Raw genomic sequence first — 26756 nt, 5'->3', positions numbered from 1 at the left:
CGTAACTGGATAGTGGCTTACTCCATATTGTTCTAATAGCTTTTGAAATGACTTTGAATGAAATGTTGAGCCGTTATCGGATATTATTTTTTTAGGCGTCCCCCATTCACAGAATAGGTTTTTAAGGGCATCTGTGGTTTCATCGAAACTATTTAGAATTATGACCTTTACATATCTTGATAGTGCTTCGATTACAAATAAATATAAATATTTCTTTGGTTGCGCATGGTCTATGTACCAGATTTCGTTGATATCTGAGGGTGCTTCAATGAGTGTGCCTGGCGCTCGGAATCGTTTCTTTATCTCCTCATTACGACAATGTTCACACGAATCGATCCAATTTCTTATATCCTCTGTTTTTGTTTCCCAACAGTATTTTCTAAGCTCAATTATCATTTTATCTTGCTTCCAGTGTGTTTCACCGTGTGCCCTATCTAGTAGTGTTTTTTGTGTAGCTTCATTATTTACGTGTTGCTGCTCTGTGCTTTTAATGTAGAGAGTTGGCCGCCTCATTTTCTTGGCCATTTCAGCAAATTTCTGAATTAATTTTTGAGATGTACTGTGATCGATTTTTCTGAATCCTAGAGTTTCATCAGCTTTGAGTTTATTAAGAATGTCTATTACTACGGGCAGTGGATTAGTTATAAGCTCTTCAGAAGGTTCCAAAATTACGTCTCCTTTACATTTATTATTCATAATAACTTGCGACTTTATTTTTGGCCTTCCTCGCTGGCGGGTTGTCGTTGTTTTAAAGGCAGATCTGAATCTTCAACATCGTTTGTTATTGGCGATAATGGTCTTGCCGTAGTCTTAGGTTGCTCACTAGCTATATCCGGGTCAGCTAGGGGAGCAGACTTGATAGTTTTGTTTGCATCAACTGGTTTTTCATAACGATGTTTCCTTTTTATGTAGAGCCGATTAATGCCGTTTGATGTTGCTATCATTCTTAGGTGACTGATCGAGTTCTCAACTTCCTGTAGGGTAAAATCTTCACTAAATTCTAACGCTTTAGTCCCCTTTTCGGTCGACTCCTTCAATAATTTTGTTGCTGGCGTCGATTGCCATTTGTCCTTTGTGATAGTGAGAGCAGGGTAACTGTCTCGCGTCCATACAATGCTGCAAAGAGTTTCAGTGCAAAATGCTCGGCTAAGTGCGTCGGCGTTAGTATTTAATCTACCCTTTTTATATTCAACCATTGGCTGAAAGTCAGCTATTTTAAGAAGTAGTTTAAATATCCTCGATCCGATTTCGGGTGACTTGGTCTTGATTAGTCCTGCCAAAGGTGCATGGTCGGTTATGAGAATAAATGGCTTTCCATATAAAAAGTGTCTAAAATGCCTTATAGCCCAGACGGCTCCGAGCAATTCTTTCTCAGTGGTCGAGTAGTTTTTCTCTGCGCTATTAAGTGCTCGTGATGCATATGCACAAGGTAAATCTTTTCCCTTTTTGTAATCTCCTTGACTTAATATTGCTCCGAGTCCTTCGTTACTTACATCGGTTGTGAGTATAAATAATTCTTCGAGGTTTGGGTAACGTAATATAGGCGCTGAAGTTAATTTTTCTTTCAATGTTTTGAAGGCCTCTTGGCATTCATGAGTAAATTCAAACTTTTGGTCCTTACACATGAGCTTATTTAAAGGTACGATTATTTTACCGTAGTTTTTGATGAATTTTCTATAATATCCGCATAGACCTAATAGCTGGCGTACTTCTTTTTGATTAACGGGTTGTTTGTAGTTCCTTATACAGTCTATCTTACTTGGGTTCGGTAAAACTCCTTCTTTTGTAATTAAGTGTCCAAGGTATTCTAATTCTGCCTTTACGTATTCGCATTTATCTGGTTGTAGTTTTAATTTTGTCTTCCTCAGTCGTTGAAATAAAGTTTGTAAATTTTGCAGGTGCTCTTCAAAAGTTTTTGAATATACTATGATATCGTCTAGATATACAAAGCATATTGTGCCAATTAATCCTTGCAATTTTAAATTCATTATGCGCTGAAAGGTCGCGGGTGCATTTTTGAGTCCCATTGGCATCTGTTTAAATTCCCAATGTCCTTTGTGGGTGCTGAATGCTGTTCGTTCGCGGTGCTCTGGTAATACAGGGACCTGATAAAAACCGCTAAAAAGGTCAAACGCGCTAAAGTATCTTGTTTCTCCTAATTGATCTAAGATTTCATCTATTGAGGGTAGCGGATAGTTGTCGTGGAGTGTGTATTCATTTAATTTCCGAAAGTTAATTACTACTCTATACTTCTGTACCCCTGAGGCATCCATTTTCTTAGGTACACACCATACGGGCGAAAGGAAGGGCGAATTTGACTTCACTATTACTCCTCTTTCTTCAAGGTCCGTGATTTGTTTATCAATTTCTTTATGCAATGCCATCGGGTGTCGATATAGTTTTGAACTGATAGGCTGAGCTGTAGTTAAATCTATTCGGTGATATACGTCATCGAGTGAAGGGGCGGCATCTCCTTCAAGTTGAAATATATCCGAGAAAGCTCTAACAAGTGTTAAGATAGCATTGGCTTGTTCTTGCGGCAGGTGTGAAACCCGTGTATTTTCAGTAATAAGTTTGTCCCTATCCTGCGTTGCATAGATATTACTTTCTTGAGAATAGAACTGTTGTAGAAGCGCTTTCCTCTGGTCGTTAGGAATGTTATTGTTTAATATTGAAATGTTTTCTTTGAATTGTTCTATGTGTAAGTCAGTGTATATATTGACTTGTTTCTCTGAATTATTTATGCAACTTAATTTCGCTTTTCCATCCCTTACGTTATAAATTGCAGGCGTCACTATGTTTTTTTGATCTGTAATGATATAATCTCCGTCCGGCTCATTAATTTTGACAGTAAGAATATTTATTCCAGGTTGAAGCGGTGTGAGTTCTCTATTAAACTTAAAACTTAATATGTTTTTGTGTTCGTCTTTGATTTCTATTATTTCGTCTGTAGTATTTATTATAGCTTGATAGTTTTTGAGCCAATCTCTGCCTAAAAGTCCGTCGGCGTCAAGCGGAAATGAGTCTGCAGCTACATTGTAAATAAAGTCCATTCCGAAAGTTTTGAGTTTGCATTGGCCGTACATTGTATGTGGTCCATTCACTATTTGAATTGTTTTTCTCTCATGCATCGGCTGTTTAATGGGATTACAAGTATTTTTATCCAGTACTGAGTCTTTGATTATTGAGAGGCCTGCTCCGGTGTCTACTAAAAATTTTAATATTCGTCTTCTTGTGCCTGTTGGCTTAAGCCATAGATGCCAGTGTCGTCCATTTGAGGGATATATTGCGTCTGCATGTCGTTCCAAAAGCATTGTGGCGGGTCGTCCTCGGTCCATGAGGCGTTCTCTTCTTTCATCAAGTGTTGACTTGAGGCTGGTCTCGGAAAATTTTTGCCTTGTGCATTTTTTAATCTATAACAATTAGATTTATCATGGCCATATACTCCACAGTGTGAGCACGTGGGCTTTGGAGGCCTATCTTGTTTCTCGAACGTAACCTTTGGAGGCGTTCTATCACGAGATTGGTAGCGGTCTGTTGACTGTTCTCGTGAGCTACTATGATGATTATCTTCCCTGTTATCACTATAATATCTTTCCCTTGGTGCTGAGTCGTATCTATCTTTGGAGTAGTGTTTATTTGGGCGCGCATACCTGTCTTTAGGCCGACTTTCCTTTTTCTCTCGCTCTTTTCTTTGATCGGCGTATTCGTACGTAGCATCGATACGATTTTTAGCGCGTAGCCTATCATCTTCATTTCTCCGTTGTTCTTCATACATGGCTTGTTGATATGCTATAGGAAGAGTGTGCGGATTTTTTTGTTGGACGGCGAGTCGTAATCCCTCTGGGTATAATCCGCGTACGAATTTTTCTATCGCTTTGTTGGACTCATAAACGCGATGCATTTCTTTATAATCGCCACCTTCTCCGTCTATCGCAACTTGTATTCGCATGTTTATATTATTATAGCGATATACATAATTTTTTACAGGCTCGCCGGATTTTTGCCTCATAGCATTTCTGATTTCAGATAGTTGATCGTATTCAAGCTCTAACTTGCCAAAGTGTATTTCTAAGCATTCTTTCAGTTGCACGGCAGTGGTTACCTGGTGTCTTTCTACTACCTGCTGGGCTCTTCCTTTTAATTTTGATGCACAAACTTTCCTAATTAGTGCAGAAATTGCTGGATCAGAGTCTAATTGCCTACTTGTTCTTATAATTAGATCTATAAATGCAGATACGTCAGTTGATCCGTCGTACTCCCTTATTTCAGTCAACAATTCACGAATAAATTGATGATCTTCCCGTCGAAGCATTCCTGTGTAAACATGTAGTCGCGTGGACGTATCTTGCCCCGTGGAAATATTATTTGAAGGCAAAGGCGGCTCAACTGTTGAATTTCCCTGCTGTCTTCGCGCTGCCGGTATTATTACTTCATCCTTCCGTATACTTTGCATAAGCTCGTTGAGTTGTTTCGATAGATTGTCAATTTGCACCTGCTGTCGTTCATTTTTTTCACGTTGTAACAAAAGCTCCTTCTTAGCTGTGATTCTTTATCTGATTCGGTAATATCTTCGCTTGAGCTTATTTTCTTCGTGAATTTACTAAGAGCATCCATTTTTGAAGGTCGTAAGTAAATGTTTGAATGTCGCTGATTATCGTGTGAGTGGTCAGTTACGTCTGTTAAGGATTGTGTTCCGGAAGTTTTGTCAGAGTCTGTACTCTCGTTATCGACAGTTCGATAGTTACAAAAAGTATCGCGACCTAGCATATAAGTCTAACCTATTTTTCAAGCGCGAGTGTAGTGATGTGAATGTACACGTGTGAAAGCTTATTAATTACGACTGCGTTTATGATTGAAAGGTAAATAACCTTACTGATACGACAGACAAAGTGGGGCCAACTTTCTCTGTAATATCTCAATCATAGACTTCAGTTTACAAAATATAACGCGGCGCAATAAGTTCTTTACTTTTTGAACTTATTAAAATTTATTTTTGCGTACCTTGAGTCCTTTGGACCTCTCTGTTGGGCCGTAAAAACGGTAGCACTGAATATATCCGTGAGCACAACGTGCGCTGAAGTTGAGCTGCTCCCCTGGCAACTGCGAGACTCCTGAATCGGCAACGATTTGTGCGTGTAGGCTGATGAACGATGTCGGCTGCTTCTCTGAGAACTGCTGCACCAATCAATATCAGCCGAGAATGTGCGTTCGGACTGTCCTCTTCTCTGGGAACTGAGTTATAATCCGGAGTCGAGCGATCTCTATACTGCCTCTTGACTAAACGGTCCGATTATACTACTGGTAGTTTTTTTTTCTAACCGTTTTTTCTTTATTCCACCCTTGCTGCCACCCAATGTCATCCAGTTTTGATGAATGTCACGGCAAGTTTTACACGCTGCGGTAGCGATAGTCGAGTTATAAGGCGCGTGTGGGTACTTGCAGGAATCTAGGCGTCGAAGTCGGCAGTTATATAATAATACTTTTATTATAAAGTGACAGAGCTCCAGAGAGATGTCTTTACAAGGCGAGATCGTGTACAGGACTGCCTGCGCTTGTCCCTCTCGGGGGCTCACAAACTTAAGATAAGTCCCTACCACTTCCTTCAGGAATAAGTATATCCTGGGAACCGAGAGAGTCATATCGCTTAATTGTTTATTTAGGTTTGCAGCTGTCTATGTTCTATTTCATTTCTGGTCTATCATGTATTTACCGCGTACAGTTTGTTTGTTTCGGCCTTTCTTATGTCTTCTACTTCAGTCGGCCCGCGTGTGCAACGAATACGCGTGTATAACATATGTTCTTAGCTACAGGAGATAACTATATTATTTTATTATTAGTTCGCATGACAATAGCGCGAATATATCCGATATTCAAAAGTGGAAACGAGGAAGGGACTAAAAACTACAGAGGGGTGTCACTTCTTGACGTGAGCTACAAAATATTAACAAAAATAATGGCAGGGATATAATTAGGGAGTGGGCAGAGAGTAAAAATATATATAGGGAAAGCCAAGCAGGATTCAGAGGGAAAAGGGGGACGAGAGAGCATATCTTTGTAATGAACTCGATTTAGGCAATAAGCTAAAGCAGAAGGGGGGGAAATTATATCTAGGTTTTATAGATTTCAAAACCGCGTTCGACAGAATAAACAGAGCAAAAATGATAGAAAAAATACAAAAGAAGGGGGTAAGAGGAAAAATGCTGCAGATGATAAAAAAGATGTACAAAAATACTTTGAATGAGGTAATAGCTAAAGAGGGACTATCAGAGCGCTTCGAGACGTCCCAAGGGGTTAGGCAGGGATGCCCCCTGAGCCCTAGCCTATTTTGTTTATTTATCGACGATATAGACAATATCTGGGAAGAGAAAAAAGTAGGATGAACGGTAGTGGGGGGGGGGGGGAATTCTACTGTTTAAGGCGACATAGTGATATTGGCAGATAACGAGGAGGGACTGAGGAAAATGTTGAGGAAAACGGAGATTTTTAGTGACGAGATAGGGATGGAGGTTAACACAGAGAAAACCAAGTTGATGATTTGAGGTGAAGGAAGATAGGTAGGGAGAGGGAATTTACTAACAAGGGCAAAAAAGTGGAGGTAGTTAAAGAATTTAAATATCTGGGGTACTGGTTTACGCAGAAAAACGGGAATTCAACACATATAAACAAAATAACAGGGAAAGTAACTAGAGCAATCAACGCGTCATGGGGAATCGTAAAAAGCGCAAAAATTGAAAATCTAAAAAAATGGCTTTATCTTTTTGACAGCTTAATAAAAGCGGGGTAGAGATCTCGGGGTGGCAAAAATGGGAAAATCTTGAGAAAGTACAGAGTAAATTTTTAAAAATGGCTATGGGATTAAATAGTAACACACCAAATTATATTGGAGCCTGGAAGCAGGAAGAACGTCGATGGAATTACAGACAGCAAGGAGAGCAATGGGATACTTGGAAGAGATAGTACAAATGGAGGAAAGAAGATGGCCAAAAATATGTCTGAGAGAGGAAGTGAGAGGCATACTAAACAAAAATCCGACGAAGTGGGGAAGGAGAGTACAGAGGTGTTTAGAAGGAGTAGGCGATGGGGAAATTTTAAAAATGATATGTGAAAAAAGAGAGACAGAAGAAATAAAAGGTAAAATAGAGAGGGGACTGGAAAGAAAAGTAGAGCAGGAACTTCAAAGCTTGTGGGGTAAAATATAACGAATAATAGATGGGTTTTAATACAACGGGCTTTACAGAAAATTAAAAGAGACGGTGGGAGAAGAGGCGTATTGGGAAGAGAGGAAGGTTCCAGGGGGGGTAAAAGAGCAATGGGCGAGAATAAGGTGTGGGAATGTGGGCAGAGAGCAGGCAAAAGGGTATAAAGATAGTAAGTGTAGAATTTGTGGAGAAAAGGAAGAAAACCTAGAGCATATGATTGAATGTAGTAAGGCAAAAGAGGAAATAGGGGGAAGGTGGGTGAGGGAGTTAGAAAATCAGAAAATTACTGGCAGGAGAGAAGAGAAAGAGAATAAACTAATTAGAGCTTTAAAGGGAAGCCCGAATAGAGCAATATGCAACTATATTTACATGTTCGAGAAGTTGGCCAAATCGAGGAGGGATGAGGGGTATCCTGAGTAAGAGTAGAAGCGAGCTTTTGAAAGGTAGGGCAGGAGAGAGGGAAAGTATGCGAGACGCGAATATTGAGATTATAACAATAACATTATATTATTACAGAAGAAGCAGACGTAGTGTTAAGTGTTAGTTGTAAGTATAGATGTAAAAGTGGAACATTATGTAAAAGGCCGTGAAGGCTATACATTGAGCAATAAAATATTATATTACAAAAAAGATAAAAATAATTAATAACGGCTTATAAATATAAGATTTGACACTAAAATAAATTATAAATAATTATTAACTATTTTGTTTTTTTGAAATTAGTAATAACAGTTATAGTATCACTTTTTAAAAAAATATTATTTGCATTGTATTACATATATAGCTATAGCTGTGTATAAAAGAGTAATAATAATAGTTATTATTTTTTAAACGTAAAGTTAATTCGTAATAAAGAAAAATAACAAGTAATAACAGTTAAAAATTATTAATTTCAAAAGTGGAAGTTTAATATAGTTATTATTTCTTTTTTAATCGTTTACAATTTGTCAATGAGAAAAGAAATTATAACAAAAAATGATTATATTAATAGTTATAATTAGTTATTATAGTCTCAATTCCTATACTTATAAACTGTTTACTTTTTTAATTTTCACTTGTGGTTTAGTTTACTTTTTGTTGGTACTTTACTTTGCTGTACACTTTATCTTATTTACAATTTTGTCTTATCAATGGCTCGAAGAAGATAAGTTATATCAAATCTACGCCCTTTACGATAATAAGACATTCGATACATATTTCATTATTCATAGGAGTTGAAGAAAAGTCAAGTATTTAAAAAGTTAAAGTTTTTTTATAGCGCTGGATTATAAATTATAAACTTATTTCTATATTTACATACAAATTTCCCGAACACGAAAATATAGTACGTAACAAGAAGAAAAGTTTTTTGTGTGTTAGCAGTTAACAGTTATATTTCACAAACATGTGAAATATAACTGTTTTTTACGTATGATCAAATTTTATACGTTTTTACGTATGATCAAATTCTATCTATAGACTAGGTTTTTTTTTGTCTTTTGTAAAATTATTCGACTGCAAAAAAGAATATTTATATCTTGATTTTCTTTTAGATTAAAACATGAAGATCAATCCTTTGAACATAGTCAATTTATTATTAGCATATTTTCATAGTTTACAAATAGCAGATAGCGAGATTAATTTCAAAGAAATTAAATGTCAGAAAAGTTGAAAGAAATATTGATAGATGCCGTGTATGAATTTAATGATATTTATATGATTGTTGATGAAACGTTAGATTTTCATGAAGATTATAAAGATACTGAAGCTAAAGTAATCGAAGATGAAGTTTAACATCACTTCTGATCATTTCATTCATTTCATCCTGATCCTGATTTTGCACCAACAAATCAGTGCACAAATGATGAAGAAATCACATTTGATTATAAGCAAAGAGCCGTAGAATTTTGGAGGAGTGGAAAAAACAAAAACTTACAACTGGATACTGTACAACTTAGATTCAAAAAAGTTTCATCTATAAGTCAACTTAAACGTTGGGCGAAAACAATTATTAAAAATCGAATTACCGAGAAAAAATTGCGCAAATTTGCCAATACGCGTTTGATAATTTAAAAGCCGCTATTGCAGCTGGTACCATAGTGCATGATCGAGATATACGGAAATGGGGACTGCAAGCTCAAACAATTGTTGGCCATGAAGATATAAGATTTAAGGCTTCTCAAAATTGGTTACTAAAATTTAAAAAATCTCATAGAATAGTATCTAATCTAATCTAATAGTATCTAATCTAATAGTATCTAATCTAATAAATAAATTTATCACCAAAAAAACATTAGAAAGTAAAGTAGAACTACAAACTAATGCTGATGCTTTTGTAGCTGATGTTAAATCATATATACCAGCAATCTGCATAGCAAACTTTTATAAATCAGATCAGATTGGTTTCCAATTAGAAATGCACTCGGGAAGAACATTAGCAGTTGAACGAGAAAAGCAGGTGCAATGTCTGGTACAGTCGGTTTCATCGACAACGCACAGTTATATAATTCAGCCAACTATATCAGCAACCGGGAAACTATTATAACCACTTTTTATAGTATTGTAATGTGACATATTACAAGGCCTTTCCTGAGTGCTGCATTATTTGCAACACCTCGGAAAGGCCATCCCCGTCCCTTGCCGCCCCGTAACCGGTTGTTTAAAATAAAGCTAAACACGCCCTATATCGAACAATTATTCTATTCCATGTCCGAATGACCACGCCGGAGATATGGGCGAAACAAACTTGCCCAACGCGATCCGACGGATGCTCAAAGAGCAGAAAAAAAAAAGGAGCGCACCATAGAAAAAGAGAGCGCACGCACACACTCACTCACAGACACTCCCGACCACGTGTTGCCAGCCGGCAAAAGAAAAATGCAAAACCTGACTGGGAAATGCAACGGAGATGCATGTTGATGACACATGCAGATCCGTTACACTCCCAGACACTAACACCAACACTCAACTGACACTCCTGGGGCGAGCAGAAAATCGCCGATGAAGTGGCAGCCGGCAATCAGCTGTGTCGGGCTGCCGAACACCATCGGCGACATCCTGAGCGCCACACACACGAAAATCAGCGACCACACACACAAACACCCGGAACAACACCACAGAACCGACACGGGAGCGCCCCAGGAGGCGCTCCAACAACCGGCGCAAGGACAAGAGGCGTACGCGCGAGAAACTGAGCGGCCATCTTGAAGCGCCGATATAGACTGAGAGCGAGCGAGCGAGACAGACTGAGTCAGAGCGAGCGAGACAGAGCGAGCGAAGCAGACTAAACAAGAGCGAGCGAGACAGACTGAGACAGAGAGAGCGAGACAGAGCGAGCGAAATAGACGAAACAAGAGCGAGCGAGACAGACAATATAAAATAATAGAATAATATATGTAAATGCGAAGATGAGGGCGCTACAAATGAAACGGCGTATATTATATACGTATTTCTGAGATTAACATTAAATTATAAATTGAAAAAGAATGAACACGAAGCAAATATCGAATTGTAAAATTCGCACGCGACCGACACCCCTATTATGATGGCTAGCGACAACTACCCCCTTTAGGTTTAAATGATAATTTAACTAACCGAATTCGAACATCTGACAAAATTCGCTAGTGACTTCACGATCAATAGGCAAATTAGAATAAAATTTGATTTCCGTCCGCATAGACGAATAGATAAGAGTAGGGGTAGATCTTTTCCGACAATTAATGATAAATACCTTAGTGCGGGGTGAGAGAGAGTAAATAAAGACGAAAGTAGGAGAGTTAAGGAGGGCGCTGTATTATTCTAATTTACATACGGACCAATGATAAAAATTCGGAGGGCGCTACCGATATTCGAATTAGCATACCGACTAATAATAACGTTTCTTCTCGGAAAGAGGAGAAGAGAAACGATCTTTGACCGCGAGAAGTCCATTTTGCCATTGGACATCTGGAGAGAAAGAGCTTCTGTCAGCTAATTTTTCGCCGTCGAACCTTTAGCGCTAGACGCCTCTTGCTAGACACACTCTGTTGCCAATTTTGTTTGCCAGTATCGCAAGGAAGATTTGTAAGTAGGCAAAATGCCGCTCATTTTTAATTAATCGCGGAGTGCGGGTTAAGTTATTTAATTTATTTAGTTCGGTGCTGTAGGTCGTCGCGATGCGTGGATCCGTCGACGCCGGTGCCTACCGGATCGTGCTGACCTGTCCGCCATTCCGCGAATTGAGTGTTCGGTTACGAGAGAAAATTGCAATTTAGTATTCGCGCTGACCTTTCGTTAGTTACTTAGTACAAACGTAGGTTCCGTTGAAGTAAATTGTTTTGACTAATTAGTTGTGCTGACCTTTCCGCCATTTCGCAAACCGAATTTCAGCGTTAGGTCTTATAAAAGAAAATTGTGATTTGTTACTCGCGCTGACCTTTCCGCCATTTTAGGAACCGCTTAAATTGTATCTTAGGGATTAATGAAAATTCAGAATTCTACCGACCATATTTATTCCGACCTCGTATGTGAGAAACTTTTAATGCATCAATAAAACAATTAATTGTCTTTATATACATATATATATCTTACTTGATAACCTACCCCTGTTGCATGTTAGTGATTTTCAGCCGCGGTCGGTTACATACGGGTGAATTAATTCGCTATATTTTCGGATTATTCGTTAGGTAAAATACGCGCGATTTCGAACGTCCTCACGACCTGACTTAAGGAGTCATCACCTGAGTTGCCAGCATACACTAATCAAGGAGAAAATTAGCATCGAAAGTTGGACACCAAAGGCCTGAATTTCGGATACAACGCGTATCCCCGTTTGCCCACTCTGCGCAGTCGCCGTTAGGCAGACCGGGATACGCGACAACCCGACTGGCCTTACCCCCGACGATCGCCGTAATCAGCCGACGGTCTGGCGCCCTAAATAATCGGGGGTAGAGCCAAACAGGCCTAGTGGCAGAAGAACTCGGAGCGCGGTCAAACCCCCCTGCCACAGTATTAAAAGAAAAAAGTGGTCAATTCGGTCCCATAGTGGAATCTTCATTATTTAGACCAGAAAATGTACATGTGGAAGCATCTAAATCTGGAAAATTAACGACAAGTTAGTATATTTTCGTTTATTATAATACAATGACATAAAAAATTTTTGACATTTTTTCATTTTAGATCAATTTAAAATTTGGTTGAAAGAAATTTTTTACCCAAATGTTAGACCTCAATCTGTACTTTTACTCGACTCTTGGAGTGGACATTGCGATAAAGCTGTAAGAGAAACGATGCCGACAAACAAAATTGTTAATATAAAAAAAATTCCCACAGGAACGACAGGGAACATCCAACCACTCGATGTTTATGGATTTCGTATTTGGAAAAACTTCGTTCGACGTTTATCAAATCAAGTAATTTTGATGGACTATGAAAGGAATCTACATTTAAGAAATAACATAAAAATGCAGTCTCTTGTCCATAACCAGCTTTCTTCACCAAGATATACAAACATTTTTAAATATGCTTGGTATAAAAGCGGCTACATTGGTGAAAAACCAGCTAAAACAGATAACCCTGTTGATTTTTATTTTGGAGATTCTTGCAATATACATTGCGAAGTAGAAACATGTAAAAATGTTGCTATAATACGGTGTGGGTGGGTAAAAGATCATTCTGTTTCAAACACTTTTTCGATGATTATCATTTCTGTAAGGAATTCGTGTAATGATACATTTTAATTTACCAATAAATAAAAAAAAGAAAAAGATGAAAATTATTATGAAAAATCAAAATATATGTAGTATCGCGTACGATGGCTCTTACGTAAATATATTTATGTATCTACATACGAATATAGATATATATGTATAGATCTATAAATGATAATTAGACGTCGTGTTATTCTCGTGTGTATTTTTATGAGATATTTCTCGCCATTTTGGTACTATTAAAATAAAATGTATTAAACATATTTTTATTTGTCATAAATTATGTTTGAGCTACAGATGTATTTTATCAAAAAAAAAATGGGATACCCCACGTATGGTGTAGAAATCAATTATTTTAAGAAAAAGCAACTGATAAACTCAATTCTCCCAAAGTTAGGTCTATTAGCCTACATTTGATTGGGTAAGGGTGGTTTATGGTGGTTTCGTGGGTTAGAGACAGGTTGGTTAGTTGAGGTAGCTCGCTCAGGCATAGGATTAAATTATTTCAGGAAATAACAAACAACTAAACTTGTTTATCCCAGGGTTAGGTGGATTAACCTGCTGATAGTTTGACGGGGGTGGATAACACTAGAGTGTGAAACACCCCTTAAATATATTTTTTTTTAATCCGGAAACACGTCATTTTAATTTTGGTATTTTCTCATCAGTGCGATTTTTCAATCACTCGAGCTGATTTGCTATATTACATGTCGTAAAACAATACAAAAAATAGTGTATTTACCCCTATTAAAAAGGGGGTTGCAATCCTTCGGTATAAATGTTATGTCCTTAAAAGCGCCTTTTTAGAAGAAATTTGTTAACGTTGAGTTTACTGAAAAATATCCATTTGATGTTGAGAAATATTAAAAAAACTGATTTTAGGTGTTGATTTTCAGGGTGGATTTCACCCCTTAAAAGCCCTTGTGGGCCGATAAAAAAAACACGTATTTAATTTTTTTTCAAGTACGATAATATATCCCAAAATCATTTAAATCGGCGAGATCGGGTTGGGGTGGTTTCCTTGTTAGATGAAATATTACTGATGAAATATTACATTGCTTCAAATATTTCGGAAATATCCTCGGAAACATTTCTAGTATATTTCATAAAATATTCCTTCTATGTTATGATATACATTCCTGGATTATTTCATGCAATATTACTATGCAATACTAATATGTATTGCTTTAAAGATTGTGGGAGTATTTCATGAAGTATGCCGGAAATATTACATGAATCATTCCAGATATATTTTATAAAATAGTCTCGGAATATTTCATGATATAGTCCCGGAACATTTCACGGAATATTCCAGAAATATTGGAATGAATTATTATAATGCTTGAAAGATTCTTGGTATACTAATTCAAAGATTTCGGGAGCACTTCTAATATATCCCGGAAATATTACATGAAATATTCCTGATATATTTCATGATATTTATTATAAATATTTATTATAAATATTTTCTGATCTATTTCTAAAATATAACGGCAAAAAAGGATTGAAATAATTCACGCTTAGGTTAAAGAAATAAATTTGTGTTTCTCATTTATTAATAAATAACTTCCTTATTTTAATAGTATATGAAATAGTTAAAATTACAAAGTTTATTCTTCATTCATTGAATTCTCTTCTTCTGCATTCTCTTCTAAATCGATGTACTATTTTACATCTCTTCTCCGTTTTTTGGAACCGGTTCTGAAATTTATATATAAAATTATTCATTACAATTCAAATTATACGTATCTGAAGTTACTAAAATTCATTATGTTATAGCGCTATGTATCCTAAATCTGCACATAGGCCGCGCTTGAGCATGCCCCAAGGCGTTCTAATTTTAATGACATCACGGTTGCATAAACGTCAAAAAATAGTATATAAAATGGAATTCATCAAAATGTATTTATAGGACTGGAATTCAAAACGTAAAGCTACTGACGCACATAGATAATCAATAAATGTTTCTGAAAAGCTTAAAAATGATTAATAATACTCTTCAATGAAAGGTTGTCATACACTACTTGGAGGACGTATTCTCATTCTTACGAGGAGTTGTTTGAAGCACATTGCATATAATTTTCCAGGACCGAATATCGAACAGATAAGCACGAATAAACGTAACTTATGGAAAAATTCTTAATTTTTACCCATGGTCTTATTTTTAAAGCCGCTTAAAAGAGCCATCGCATGATGAATTTGGACAAATCTAACGCTAGCTATTCCACTTTCAAACATACTACATTTTTTAGATACGCAAAAATGAGTATATTTAATTTCGAATATCTGTGAAAAAGGTAGTTTTGAAATTTTTTCCATAAAATCTGGCAAAATCTGAAGGTTTTCCTCGTCAAATTATAAGCAGATTCGTGATCATTCCAAATCAATGCTTTAACTTGTCAGATTTTGTAAAATTTCAGAAAACCACAAACAATTTATAAAATACTATAAATTTAGTAGTTTTATGGATTTTTAAAAAATTGGGACCCGATAGGAAAAAACGATTTTAAATTCATGAATGGAAAGCAAGATGTGTACTATTATAGGCAGGATTTTTTTTTCATATTTAAATTAAAAAAAAAATGTTGTCTAGGGCAAATTTGTATCAATTTTAACATCCGATCAATAACAAAACAAAACCAGGGGATCATAAGGAAGTACAATTGAACAATAGTAATCAATAAACTCAATTTTACATGGACATTAAGCAATATTTTCTAATTATAGAGTAGGACTACATTTATTTGAGGTGAAAAAGTAGTGCCCAAATTTTATGTTGATAGACTAAAAAAATTATTTCTAACCCAATAATAAGTTTATACTTGCTTAGAATACTGACTGAACTGAACTGAGCTGAAATACTTATTGCACTGGGGGATTCCGTCTATAACTCAATTAAAAATTATCTTTCGCATAACACAAAACTATATTTATGATGATCAACTTCTTGATTTTCTTTGGATATCGATGGAATCATTTTTGATGTTACGATATTTTCTATCACCCAATATCATGGTTATTTTTTCATCATTTAAGCACAGTTTTGTTGACTACAAAAATAACTAACAATTTGCTCATCATGAATATAAGTTTGTGTTATGCCAAACAAAATTTTTAATTGAGTTACAGACAGAGCCAAGTGTAATAATTAAAGTGCTCTTTGAGAGTTGAGACTCTTGTTTCAATAATCTCTTATAGAGAGAGGAAGTCCAGAGTAAGATACTCTATCTTCGGAATAAGTATTTTAACTCAGTTCAGTTTACTCAGCATTCAAAACAAGCAGATGTTTATTATTAATTCAGAAATCATTCTTTTATTTTGAAATTGCAGAAGAGTATTAGATCATGTGCTGTGGCGACTTTTCTCATCAGATATGTATACCTTTTTATAATGTGAGATTTGAGCTTGCATTATTTTAAGTTTACATAAAATTTAATGTTTTACATAAGAAATACTTTGTGGTTTTTATTTATTTTTTATTTCAGATATTGCTTGGATTTGAGTAGGAGTAGCAGTTGGTCAATATTTCTGCAGGTATCGATTAACAAAAAAACAGGAAGTCTATCAACATAAAATTTAGGCAAGCCTCATAAATAACAGAGCAAGTCAGATATATAAAATTATTGTATGAATAGAGACTTGAGCTTCCCTTAATTGTGGAAAGTCGAGATTTCATCAAATTAAAACTTTAATAAAATAAATAATTAATAGATTTTACTTTTGTCTAATTTTGGATAATTGCTTTCTTTTGCATTTATGGATTTGAGTAACAGCAGCTATTGTTCGATTATCTTAAGATTTGGGCAAGATTGTTGGACCTCGACTAAATCTGTCCTACTTTAGACATAGCATTTTTATCAACTTTACGCATTTATTTAGCAATATACACTAAAAGCTATATTTTATAATCTCACTATATAGTATATATTATATATCAACACTAAATAAATATTTAAAATACTAAATATTTATACTAAATATTTGTTATATATACTACATGTTTATAAACTATTAACATATGTGAGATTAATAACGAATCTCTCATATAGTGTGACTATTTTTATTATGCACAACCATGATATTTCCTATTGTCTAAGACCATTCGACTTGTTAAAATTTGGAAATTACAAATGTTAGTAGTTGAAGGTTGCGTGGCAAAGTTGTAAAAAAGTTTATTGTTTAGTCCGGTTAAAATAAAATTTATGTGTGAACACGTGGTCATAACCTTTCTAAAACCCAATTTTCGCTGATGCGCATTAAATAATATGTAACTGACATAAATAATATAACTTACCTGATGATTCAGAAGAGTAATAGTAGCTGGTTTCTTTAGTGGCTTTTTTTATTATTCAATAATTACGTAATTACTTTTAGTAATTATTGTGCCTCGTGCAGATGTGTCCCGTCAGTGTCAGTAAAAACGACGAAATGACAGTTTGCAGTGAGAAATAAAGTATAGACTACAAAAGTAACTGGGCGCTCGCTGGCGACGTATTTCGAATAACATTTCAGCTATTTTGTTTTGGAAATATTCCATGTCGGTAATCAGCAATCTTTCCGCGATATTTCCTGAAATATTTTGTGAAAGCAAAATATTATATTCCATGAAAATATTTCAAAAATATTTTCGAAATGTTGCGGAAACATTTTTTAATAACTTTCAGTAAATTATTTCCGCCATATTTCAAGATATATTTCAGTGATATTATTCATAAATATTTGTTGAAATAATTGCTCAATCTTTCAGAAATATTTCATGAAATATTTCATGAGAGCTTCAGAAAAATATTTCATAATATATTTCAATGATCTGGTTGAAACATAATTTTGAAAGATTTCATAGAAATATTTCGAAATATTTTTACAATATTTGGGAAACGTTTTATAATTATTTCTTTGAAAGATTTCATGCTGTGTGGGCAGCAATCTCCAGTACATCGTCTTTGAAGTGGTGGGATGGACGGGAACGAGACGAATGAGAACCCACCAACCCCTGCGGAATCTACGTAAACTTAACTGACGAAAATTTTCGGAAGAGCTAAAGGTAGCATCGTCTCCAGGGGAGAAAATTCCCCCCGAACTGACGGACCGGCAAAGAACGGTAAGACTGACAGAAGAGACGTCAAAATTAATAGACCGCTTGTGCAGAAGCACAATGCCGATACGTCGACACATACAACAGACAACCACAATATTGGTTGACAAACGAGATAGCCGTGCTACGCATGATATGCCTGACAAATCGGCGACGAGTGACAAGGACAGGAGGTCGACCGAAAAGGGAAAAGCCGGAAGGGCCCGAGTCTCACCGGAACTTAAAGATGCCGAAATAGCAGGACGGATTATTGACAGATTGTTTCCGACGCACCTGATTAGGACAAACGTGATGGATGACGTGAACGCACAGATGCTCCCCTGCCTTTGCCGCTGAGGAGCTCATCAGAGCAACGAATGCGATGAAGACGGGTAAAGCTACAGGACCGGACGGAGTACCATCCGAGATCCTCCGGCTTGTGGCTCGTCTTCGGCCGGAGATACTCCGCTACCTGTACATCATGTGCTTAACGACAGGAACGTTCAGCGACCGGTAGAAGGTGGCAAGGCTCGTTCTTATCCCAAAAGGTAGGGGTGATCCCGGCACGTTTTCGGCTTACCGACCATTGAGTTTACTTGACACGACTGGTAAACTCTTTGAACAATTACTGAGACCGAGACCGATGAATGCGATACAGACCGGAGGGGGTTCATTAGATTTGCAGTTGGTTTCAGGAGTGGTCGATCGACGATTGGAGCGATCCAAAAGGTGGTCGACTTTTTCCTGTAACTAGACAGACACTTTCTCGCAGCGACCTATAGTGTTGCTGGCGACGCTCGACATTAATGCTTTTAATTCGGCTAGATGGAAGGATATCTTGGAGGCGCTGAAAAACAACTTCGGGATCCCGCCATACTTGCTTCGGGTTGTGGAGGATTACCTAAAAAACAGACGGATAACGTACGAGACGATCGAAGGACAAGTAACGAGACAGGTCACCGCCTGGGTGGCACAGGGATCGATACTGGGACCTGACTTCTGAAATATCTTATACGATAGCTTGCTTCGGCTTGGGATGCTGCACCGAGTGACCCTCGTCGCTTACGCTGATGACGTGGCGGCGGTGATTACGGAGAGGTCCCCTGAGCTGGCGCAGCTGGCGTTGAATCCGATCATGAGACGAGTCGGACGATGGATGAGAGACCACGGAGTACAACTCACAACAGAAAAAACGGAACTGATGTTTCTCACGAGAAGACGCATACAGACGATACTGTACATGAGGGTGAGGAAATGCGAGATGAAGACCAAGAGGGAAGTCCAGTACCTTGAGGTAACCCTCGATACGAAGATGACTCTGGCCTCATGTACAGAAAACAACCCAGAAAGCGGCAGAGAGGATAGCATCCTTGAGTCGTTTGATGGCAAATACGACGGGACCGAGATCGGGAAAACGACGACTGTTAATGGCAAGAGCCCACTCGATCTTTCTATACAGCGCGGAAATATGGGCAGACTCTCTGAAGACAAAGAAATACTGTAAGTCGATGATGATGGTACAGAGACAGGGCGCACGGCAAATCGCTTGCTTCTACCGAACAGTCTCTGCGCAAGCTGTTTTGGTGGTGGCTGGCGTAATACCCGTAGATCTTCTGGCTTTTGAACGCAAACTATCTACGGGAGCAGCGCGGACATAGGACGAAAGAACGCGGCAATCACCCAGCGTAACAAGTATTGACATGTGGCAAAGCCGATGGATAGAAAAACGAAGTGGACGAAACGACTGATATAGGACTTAAGGCTGTGGCTCAGAAGGAAATTTGGTGATGTAAATTTTTACGTCACCCAGCTCTTGAGGTGTCACGGGTACTTCCGACGGTACCTTTGCAATATGAACAGACTACGACCACCCGACTGTAAGTACTGTGGACATGAACGAGACGACGTGCAACACACGTTTTTCGCGTTTGACCGCTGGACAAGACTCAGACAGGAACTGGAATTATCCAGGAACTGGATAACATCGTGGCTGTGATGCTTCGTGAACCCGAATGGAGGCGCTTAGTCGCTACCTATACGGAAACTATACTGAGACGTAAGAACGCGGAGGGCTGCCTGACAGATACTGAGCAGACGAAGTGACGCGACATAACGAGATACGGAGGAACGACACGAGAGGACGAACACAGACAGAACCTCCAGTCAGAAGTAATATCAATATAGACCCTGGCTGGGGGTTTGCGAGGAGATGGCTGTTTAGTGGGTAGGCCTTTTTTTTTTTTTTTTTTTTTCGGGGAGTCCCACATAACCCCTTAGTCAGAAAGACTAAGGGGAATCCGCAAAGAGGATTCCGCAACTCCTTAAAAAAAAAAAAAAATAAGAATAAGCATCATTGCAATAGCAATAATAACAGTAATACTGATATTATTAATAATAATATCAATGATAATGTAAAATAATAATAATGAGAATAATATTTATTATTGAATTTATATTGTTTGATAAATTTATTAAATCGTATCCAATAGTATTATTATGAAATTCCAGACTGTAAATATTTACTATACATAGAATAATCATTACTTCGAGAATTCATCTATAAAACTGTTGGCTTACGAAATAATTGTAACAATGAAAAACTCCGAAGTTAGAGAACATTAAAATTTATTACAAAACGCAAATGAGGTTGATAAACTAATTTTATTAACCTATGTTTTTTCATTTGTAAAAAAGTGTGGGTTTTTTTAAGTTAGGGGTTTTGGGTTTAAGGCTCTTTAGTTCACATGTACAGGCTACAAAGATCACACATTTGTAAACAAGTTTTTATGAATGTTAAGATTTTTTATGAATGTTAACAGTTTATTTCGTATTAACATATGAATGTTAACACGAAAACATGTCCATTACATTTGTTCCGCCATTTTAAATTTTCAAAATCTGATATCAGATTTGTAAAGAGCGATCTCGAAAACCCCTATACACAAACATTCTACAAAATATTATAGATTGAAGTATACTTATAGTTATTTTGTGTTAGGGGTGATTTACCCTCTCTTAGGTTGTGACGGCGGGCTATTTTTTAAATTATTTTTTATATCAAAATTTTTTAAATTTCAAAAGAATAATTTTTTTTAATATTATAAGACCAACGGTAGAGTTGAAACCATTTCCCATGAGCTGTGGTAACCGAGTCGAGTGTCGAAGGAAATTTTTTTTGATAGTCTCCAAACGGCAATATAATCTATGGTCTAAATTTATATAAGCGTGCATTCTTTTTTTCATTACGCTCTTCTGCCCCTGAATTAAAAAAATTGAACTTGACACTGATTTAGGGAAAAAACCGTACCGGCATAAAAAACCCTTTTATTAAAATGAAATAGGAAATTACAAAGATGGAAATAACGCGAAAGAGACGTCGCGTGGAGAGCGATGGTCGTTGCCATGCACGCACGCACTCAAACGCTTTGCACACAAAAGAATTTAGTATACAACAACTTTGCATTCACTATCACACACTCCAACCACACTGAAGCGATAGGAAAGACCACGTGAGTGGACGAGAGCCTTGCAATACGTGGGTATTGCAAACGGTGTTGCACGTGGGTGCACGAAACCGTTATTCAAAAACGTAATGACGCGAGGGAGCTCCGCACGCTAAACGATGTCGTCGACGACTGCCGGTTACACCGGCAAGAGCAGCCATGCTTGGCGCGAATGGGGCAGCGCCGTAAGGTGCTGCCACCATGCTAGGCTTAAGGCCCTAGCGCCTCACACATTCTCGCACACAGACACGCTTTAGCTGCGCGCGCAGCTTAACTTAATTTAAAAGTACATGCCTGAGTAACATACGTATGTGTTAGTACATATACATCGTGTTGTGACGTAACATACTGCCGGCCACAGCTGCGAGACTAGTTAGACCTTTAATGGTCGAGCAGTGTTCGACTTAACAAGAACTTATATTGACTAGTTGACTCACTCCTGTTTGCGAATCTAGGACGGTCTTTGATATATTTACATGGAGAGCCAGTTTTCGTTGAAGGGACTGCTCTATTGATTAGCATCGACATCACAATCTGATTGGTTGGAGGCTATTTTGCCTCAACTTCTCTTAAACTATCAATATAACGAAATGAACGATTAACAATGTCTTAAGTCTAATGAACAACTTATTCTACGTGAGATCATCAGAGGCCATAGTTTTGACGCTTCACTGATCACGCTTGTCTGAAATTAACGTCGACGTAAGGTTGGAGTCTCCGCGAACGTGGGGACTTGATATCCGGACAGGTATCGCGCTCCAAAGATTGTTTCTTTAGGCATCTGGCTGTAGAGCACTCTGTACTCTACCCTTCTCGGGCCAGGCTTCAAGCACTTCCAGAATACCCCATGGTTCAATTCAAAAATTCAAAACGTTCAAGCAGTGAAGAAAATTGTTCTGGAAAATCGTCGAATCACTATCAGAGAAGTTGCTGAGGATGTTGGTATATCGCTTGGCTCGTGCCATGAAATTTTTTCTAACGTTTTAGGCATGAGACGTGTGTCAGCGAAGTTTGTTCTGAAATTGCTAAATTTTGACCAAAAGAACCGTCGCATGAGCATTGCTCAAGATTTGTTGAATGACGTCAACGACGACCCAGATTTACTCAAAAGGGTCATAACTGGTGACGAATCATGGGTATATGGTTATGATATCGAAACCAAAGTCCAATCGTCCCAATGGAAAAGCCCAGATGAGCCAAGACCGAAAAAAGCACGCCAAGTTCGATCAAATGTCAAAGTTTCGCTCACTGTTTTCTTCGATTACCATGGCGTGGTGCATCAGGAGTTCTTACGATATGGACGTACGGTCAATAAACAGTATTATCTTGAAGTTATGCGCCGTTTGCGAGAAGCAATACGAAGAAAACGCCCGGAATTGTGGAAAAACAATTCATGCCTTTTGCATCACGATAATACCCCTGCTCACTCATCTTTGCTTGTGAGAGATTTTTTGGCCAAAAACAACACCACAATCATGCCTCAGCCACCATATTCATCGGGTTTGGCCCCATGTGACTTTTTCTTGTTCCCGAAAGGCTATACCGAAAAGTGCTTATGAGAAGTGCTTTGAGGATTGGAAATTATACAATAAATTATACAATACACTTGCATAAGTGTATTGTATCTGAGGGGGATTACTTTGAAGGGGACATCATAAATATTGATAAATAAATATTTTTCTTAAAAATACAAAGTCACCTTACTGTTTGAACACACCTCGTATACCAAATGTATGCGTGCATACTTGCACCATTCGGATTCTGTAATCGGGCCGTCCTCTGTGCACGGTGTGCAACTTACACTAATCGAAACTGACGTAGCTGATTGTTAAGTGTGTGCGAAAGTGAGTGAGTACTGATTTGAGCGTGCATGCGTGTTTGAACGTGCACGATTATTGTCAACACAATATACATCCTCTAAGGTACATGTGGTATTGGCTCTAGTGGTAGAGCACTAGCCTGCCAACCCAGAGGACTCCGGTTCGATTCTCCGGTCTGTCTCTTCATTTTTTTCAAAAAATCGTCGCTATTTTCTATTCCTATCATTCTCAATGTAGCAAGTAAATTGTCAATAATATATATTTATAACTTTTAAAACACAACATTTAAATTTATTTAGACTGAAATCACTAGATATAGGGTCCCTAGGGGCTAGGAGACCTAGAAATCTCCTCAAAAAATTATAAACAATTATTAACATTAATAATAATTAACATGGAAGGGTTAGGCCAGGGGGTCAAAAGCCCGGTGGGGCCGAAGGGTTACGGACCCCCCGCAGGTGTGCTGGAACATACATTGCTATACTACTATTGTTCTTATTGGCTGAGGAAGATTTTGTAAGTTTATTACATTTACTACAAATTCGAGTTTTGGTACAGACTTATGAATGTCGTTTATCCGCCGATATAATTACCGTCGTTGCCTAATTTTTATCGCGTGGAGGTAGACATTCATAAAAGTCATTGTCTTCCTTTTTTTTAACTATTTTTATATTTTTGAATTTTTGAACATTTTAAAAATTACAATAATTTTTTTTTTCGAATACTACAGATTCATGCTTTCTTCATTTTTTAGATAAAGTTTTTATCAAATATTTACAAACTACTTGTATTGCAATATCTTTTGTACCTATTTTTGTATTGTCCTCGCATACCATATTTTTGAGCACTTGCTATAGATGCTTGAATCAATCGTACAAGAATCACCTAAGTCTATACCTTCAATCTTTGTAGCGTAACTAAATTTTTTACGCAATTGCCGCGGATTTGTTTGTAAATTGCGCCTGCACGCGCCATATTTGCATGTTGTATGTGAGTGTGCGTAATGGGTGCTAGGACCCACAATACCTAGCGCGGTGGCAGCACCGAACGGCGCTGCCTCGCCGATATCCCCGAGCACATTGCTCTCTTCCGGCCGAGCCGATAGTAGTCGATTACTTCGTCCCGCGTGCGGAGTTCCCTCGCGACCAGCCGTCTTCTGCGAATGGCGTGCATACTTGCACCATTCGGATTCTGTAATCGGGCCGTCCTCTGTGCACGGTGTGCAACTTACACTAATCGAAACTGACGTAGCTGATTGTTAAATGCGTGCGAAAGTGAGTGAGTACTGATTTGAGCGTGCATGCGTGTTTGAACGTGCACGATTATTGTCAACGCGGCGTCATTCGCGTCTTTAGCTTATCACCTTTTCTTCTACTTGTTTAGTTCGTCTAGTTCTTAACGTGTACCTTTCTATCTACTTGTTTAACTCTTGAAGTTCTTTACTTGTTCCTCTCTATTTACTTGTTTATTTTTTTGAATTTTCAACTTGTATAATTTTTTAAATAAAAGGGTTTTTTATACCGGTGATCGACTTTTTCCCTAAATCACGGAAGTTAATTTATTACTAGCATAATTTCCACAACCAGTGACGGAGAAAGGCAGCGTACTTTAGAAATCGGCGTTTGAGACTATACAAGGAAGCGACGCATTCCAATAAGAAGAGATTCAAGATAAACCAGCGACATTAAAAAAAATTAAAAACAAGGCGCTTTCGTGTCACCCCCAAAGTAGCTACGATAATTCAATCTTATTGAAAGCATCAACATATTACGGTGAAAATCATGTTTGTCAACTCTCCCGATGTTTATTATAAATATTGAATACATTTAGTAATGGTAAATCTATTTTATTGCTCTCCTGTTTAGAAGAGAATTTCATTGAGGACAAAGGGGAAACACCTGCTTCTGTAGAGAGTATAGAACCACATTTAGAGTTCATAATAGTTTCATAATTCATTCTAATTTTTTTTTTCATGTTTTTCACTGCAAGAACTTTGCTGTGAATTTTTTTCAATATCATTACTTACATTCTTCATTCTATCTGCTCGAACTGTACAAGTGCTCTTATCATAATTTTTTTTAAATAAACCAATAGATTGGAACTATGAAAGTAATTATCAAAACACAAATGATACTTTATAATTTTTTTTGATGAAACTGAAAGAAATCCTTGAATCATTTGGAAAACAACTCTATTTCCCAAAGCACATATATCGAGTACGTTACTGCTTCCTTGTGATAAAGTGTTTGATCCTTTACCGCAGTAAATATCGCAATCAAATAAATATCCTTCAGGATTATATAAGGACCACTGTTTTATCCTTGATGTACTCGTATTATACCAAAACAGGTCGATCATAGAAATTTATCATCGTTTCATCAACGGATAAAGAAGTTGAAAATAACCAAATTATTTGATATTTTTTCTGAAAATTTAAGAGATTATAAAGTCAATCCAATTGTTGAAGGTTTTTACGAGCAAGAACTACAGAAAGCTATGTATCCTGATGTTTATCTCATTGAAAAAGTTTTAAGGAAACGTGGTAATCAAGTATACGTTAAATGGTTGGGATTAGACAATTCGCAAAATTCATGGATAGATAAGACTTTATACGTATGAAAGAATAAAGACGTTTATGTAAAGTAACTTTTATTCAAATAAATATCATAATAATAATAAATAATTTTTGTTTTATTTTAATGGTAAGAGCCCCAATCTTCGCTCTCACCTGTGAGGTACTAGAACAAGTCGAAACCTGCTTTAGTAGAAACACCTGTGACTCATTTACTTCTCCACAATATATTTTATAATAAATTTATTGTTCATACTTTATTGAGATACATTGTTGTTACATTAAATAATAAATTGAAATCTACCAGCGCTATGATATTCAATCTGTAAATATTTTTGAACATGATCTGAAAGTAATATATAAAGATCATAATGTTTCATGATGGCTCTTGAAATTCGATCTGGTAAGATAAGTTGGAATTCAGCATCGAGCTCGAGAATGATTCGATTGTTATCTTCTTCCTTACAGTTTGTTACTAAATAACAATGATTTTCTTCAAGTTCATAATGATTTTTCTCCGGTAGTGGATCAAAGGGCTTCAAGGCTATTGCATTTAATATTTCTAAGTCAATCTTGCTATCGAAGACTTGAGAATAGTGGACAAGGAAGTGGATACTACTGGTGATGATTCTTCTAACAGAATGACGTTTTCCGAGCTCTTCTCTCCCTCTTAAGACCTTTACCCCACTACTACACTTTTTTTCTAACCGCCACGACAGCCTCCCTTCACTTGCTACTTCTTCTACCTCCACTTGCTGCTTCTTCCACCTCCACTTAGATTTTAGTTTGTTAAGTGTATATACTATACAATGATTTTTTAGTATAGGTTCAAGAATATGATTCATCATTATTATACGTTTTTTAAATAGTGCTCGCGATATTATACTATTTAGTTGCATAATACGACGTTGGAAGCGTT

General features: G+C 37.2%; 1 protein-coding gene across 1 annotated transcript in view; it reads right to left on the bottom strand.

Annotated features, from left to right (window-relative positions):
• Nucleotides 1-17322: 17322 nt before the first annotated feature.
• Nucleotides 17323-26756, bottom strand: part of LOC131673196 (bursicon) — a 336124-nt gene continuing 326690 nt past the window's right edge. The window contains exon 4 of the mRNA XM_058951017.1: nucleotides 17323-17437. Within this exon, the coding sequence (XP_058807000.1) occupies nucleotides 17414-17437 (24 nt within the window). The 3' untranslated portion in view covers nucleotides 17323-17413. The remainder of the gene's footprint in view (nucleotides 17438-26756) is intronic.

Source organism: Phymastichus coffea, unplaced genomic scaffold (genome assembly GCF_024137745.1).
Source record: "Phymastichus coffea isolate CEN01 unplaced genomic scaffold, Cenicafe_Pcof_1.1 PCOF00013, whole genome shotgun sequence".
NCBI lineage: Eukaryota > Metazoa > Arthropoda > Insecta > Hymenoptera > Eulophidae > Phymastichus > Phymastichus coffea.
This window is presented reverse-complemented; position numbering and strand designations above follow the sequence as displayed.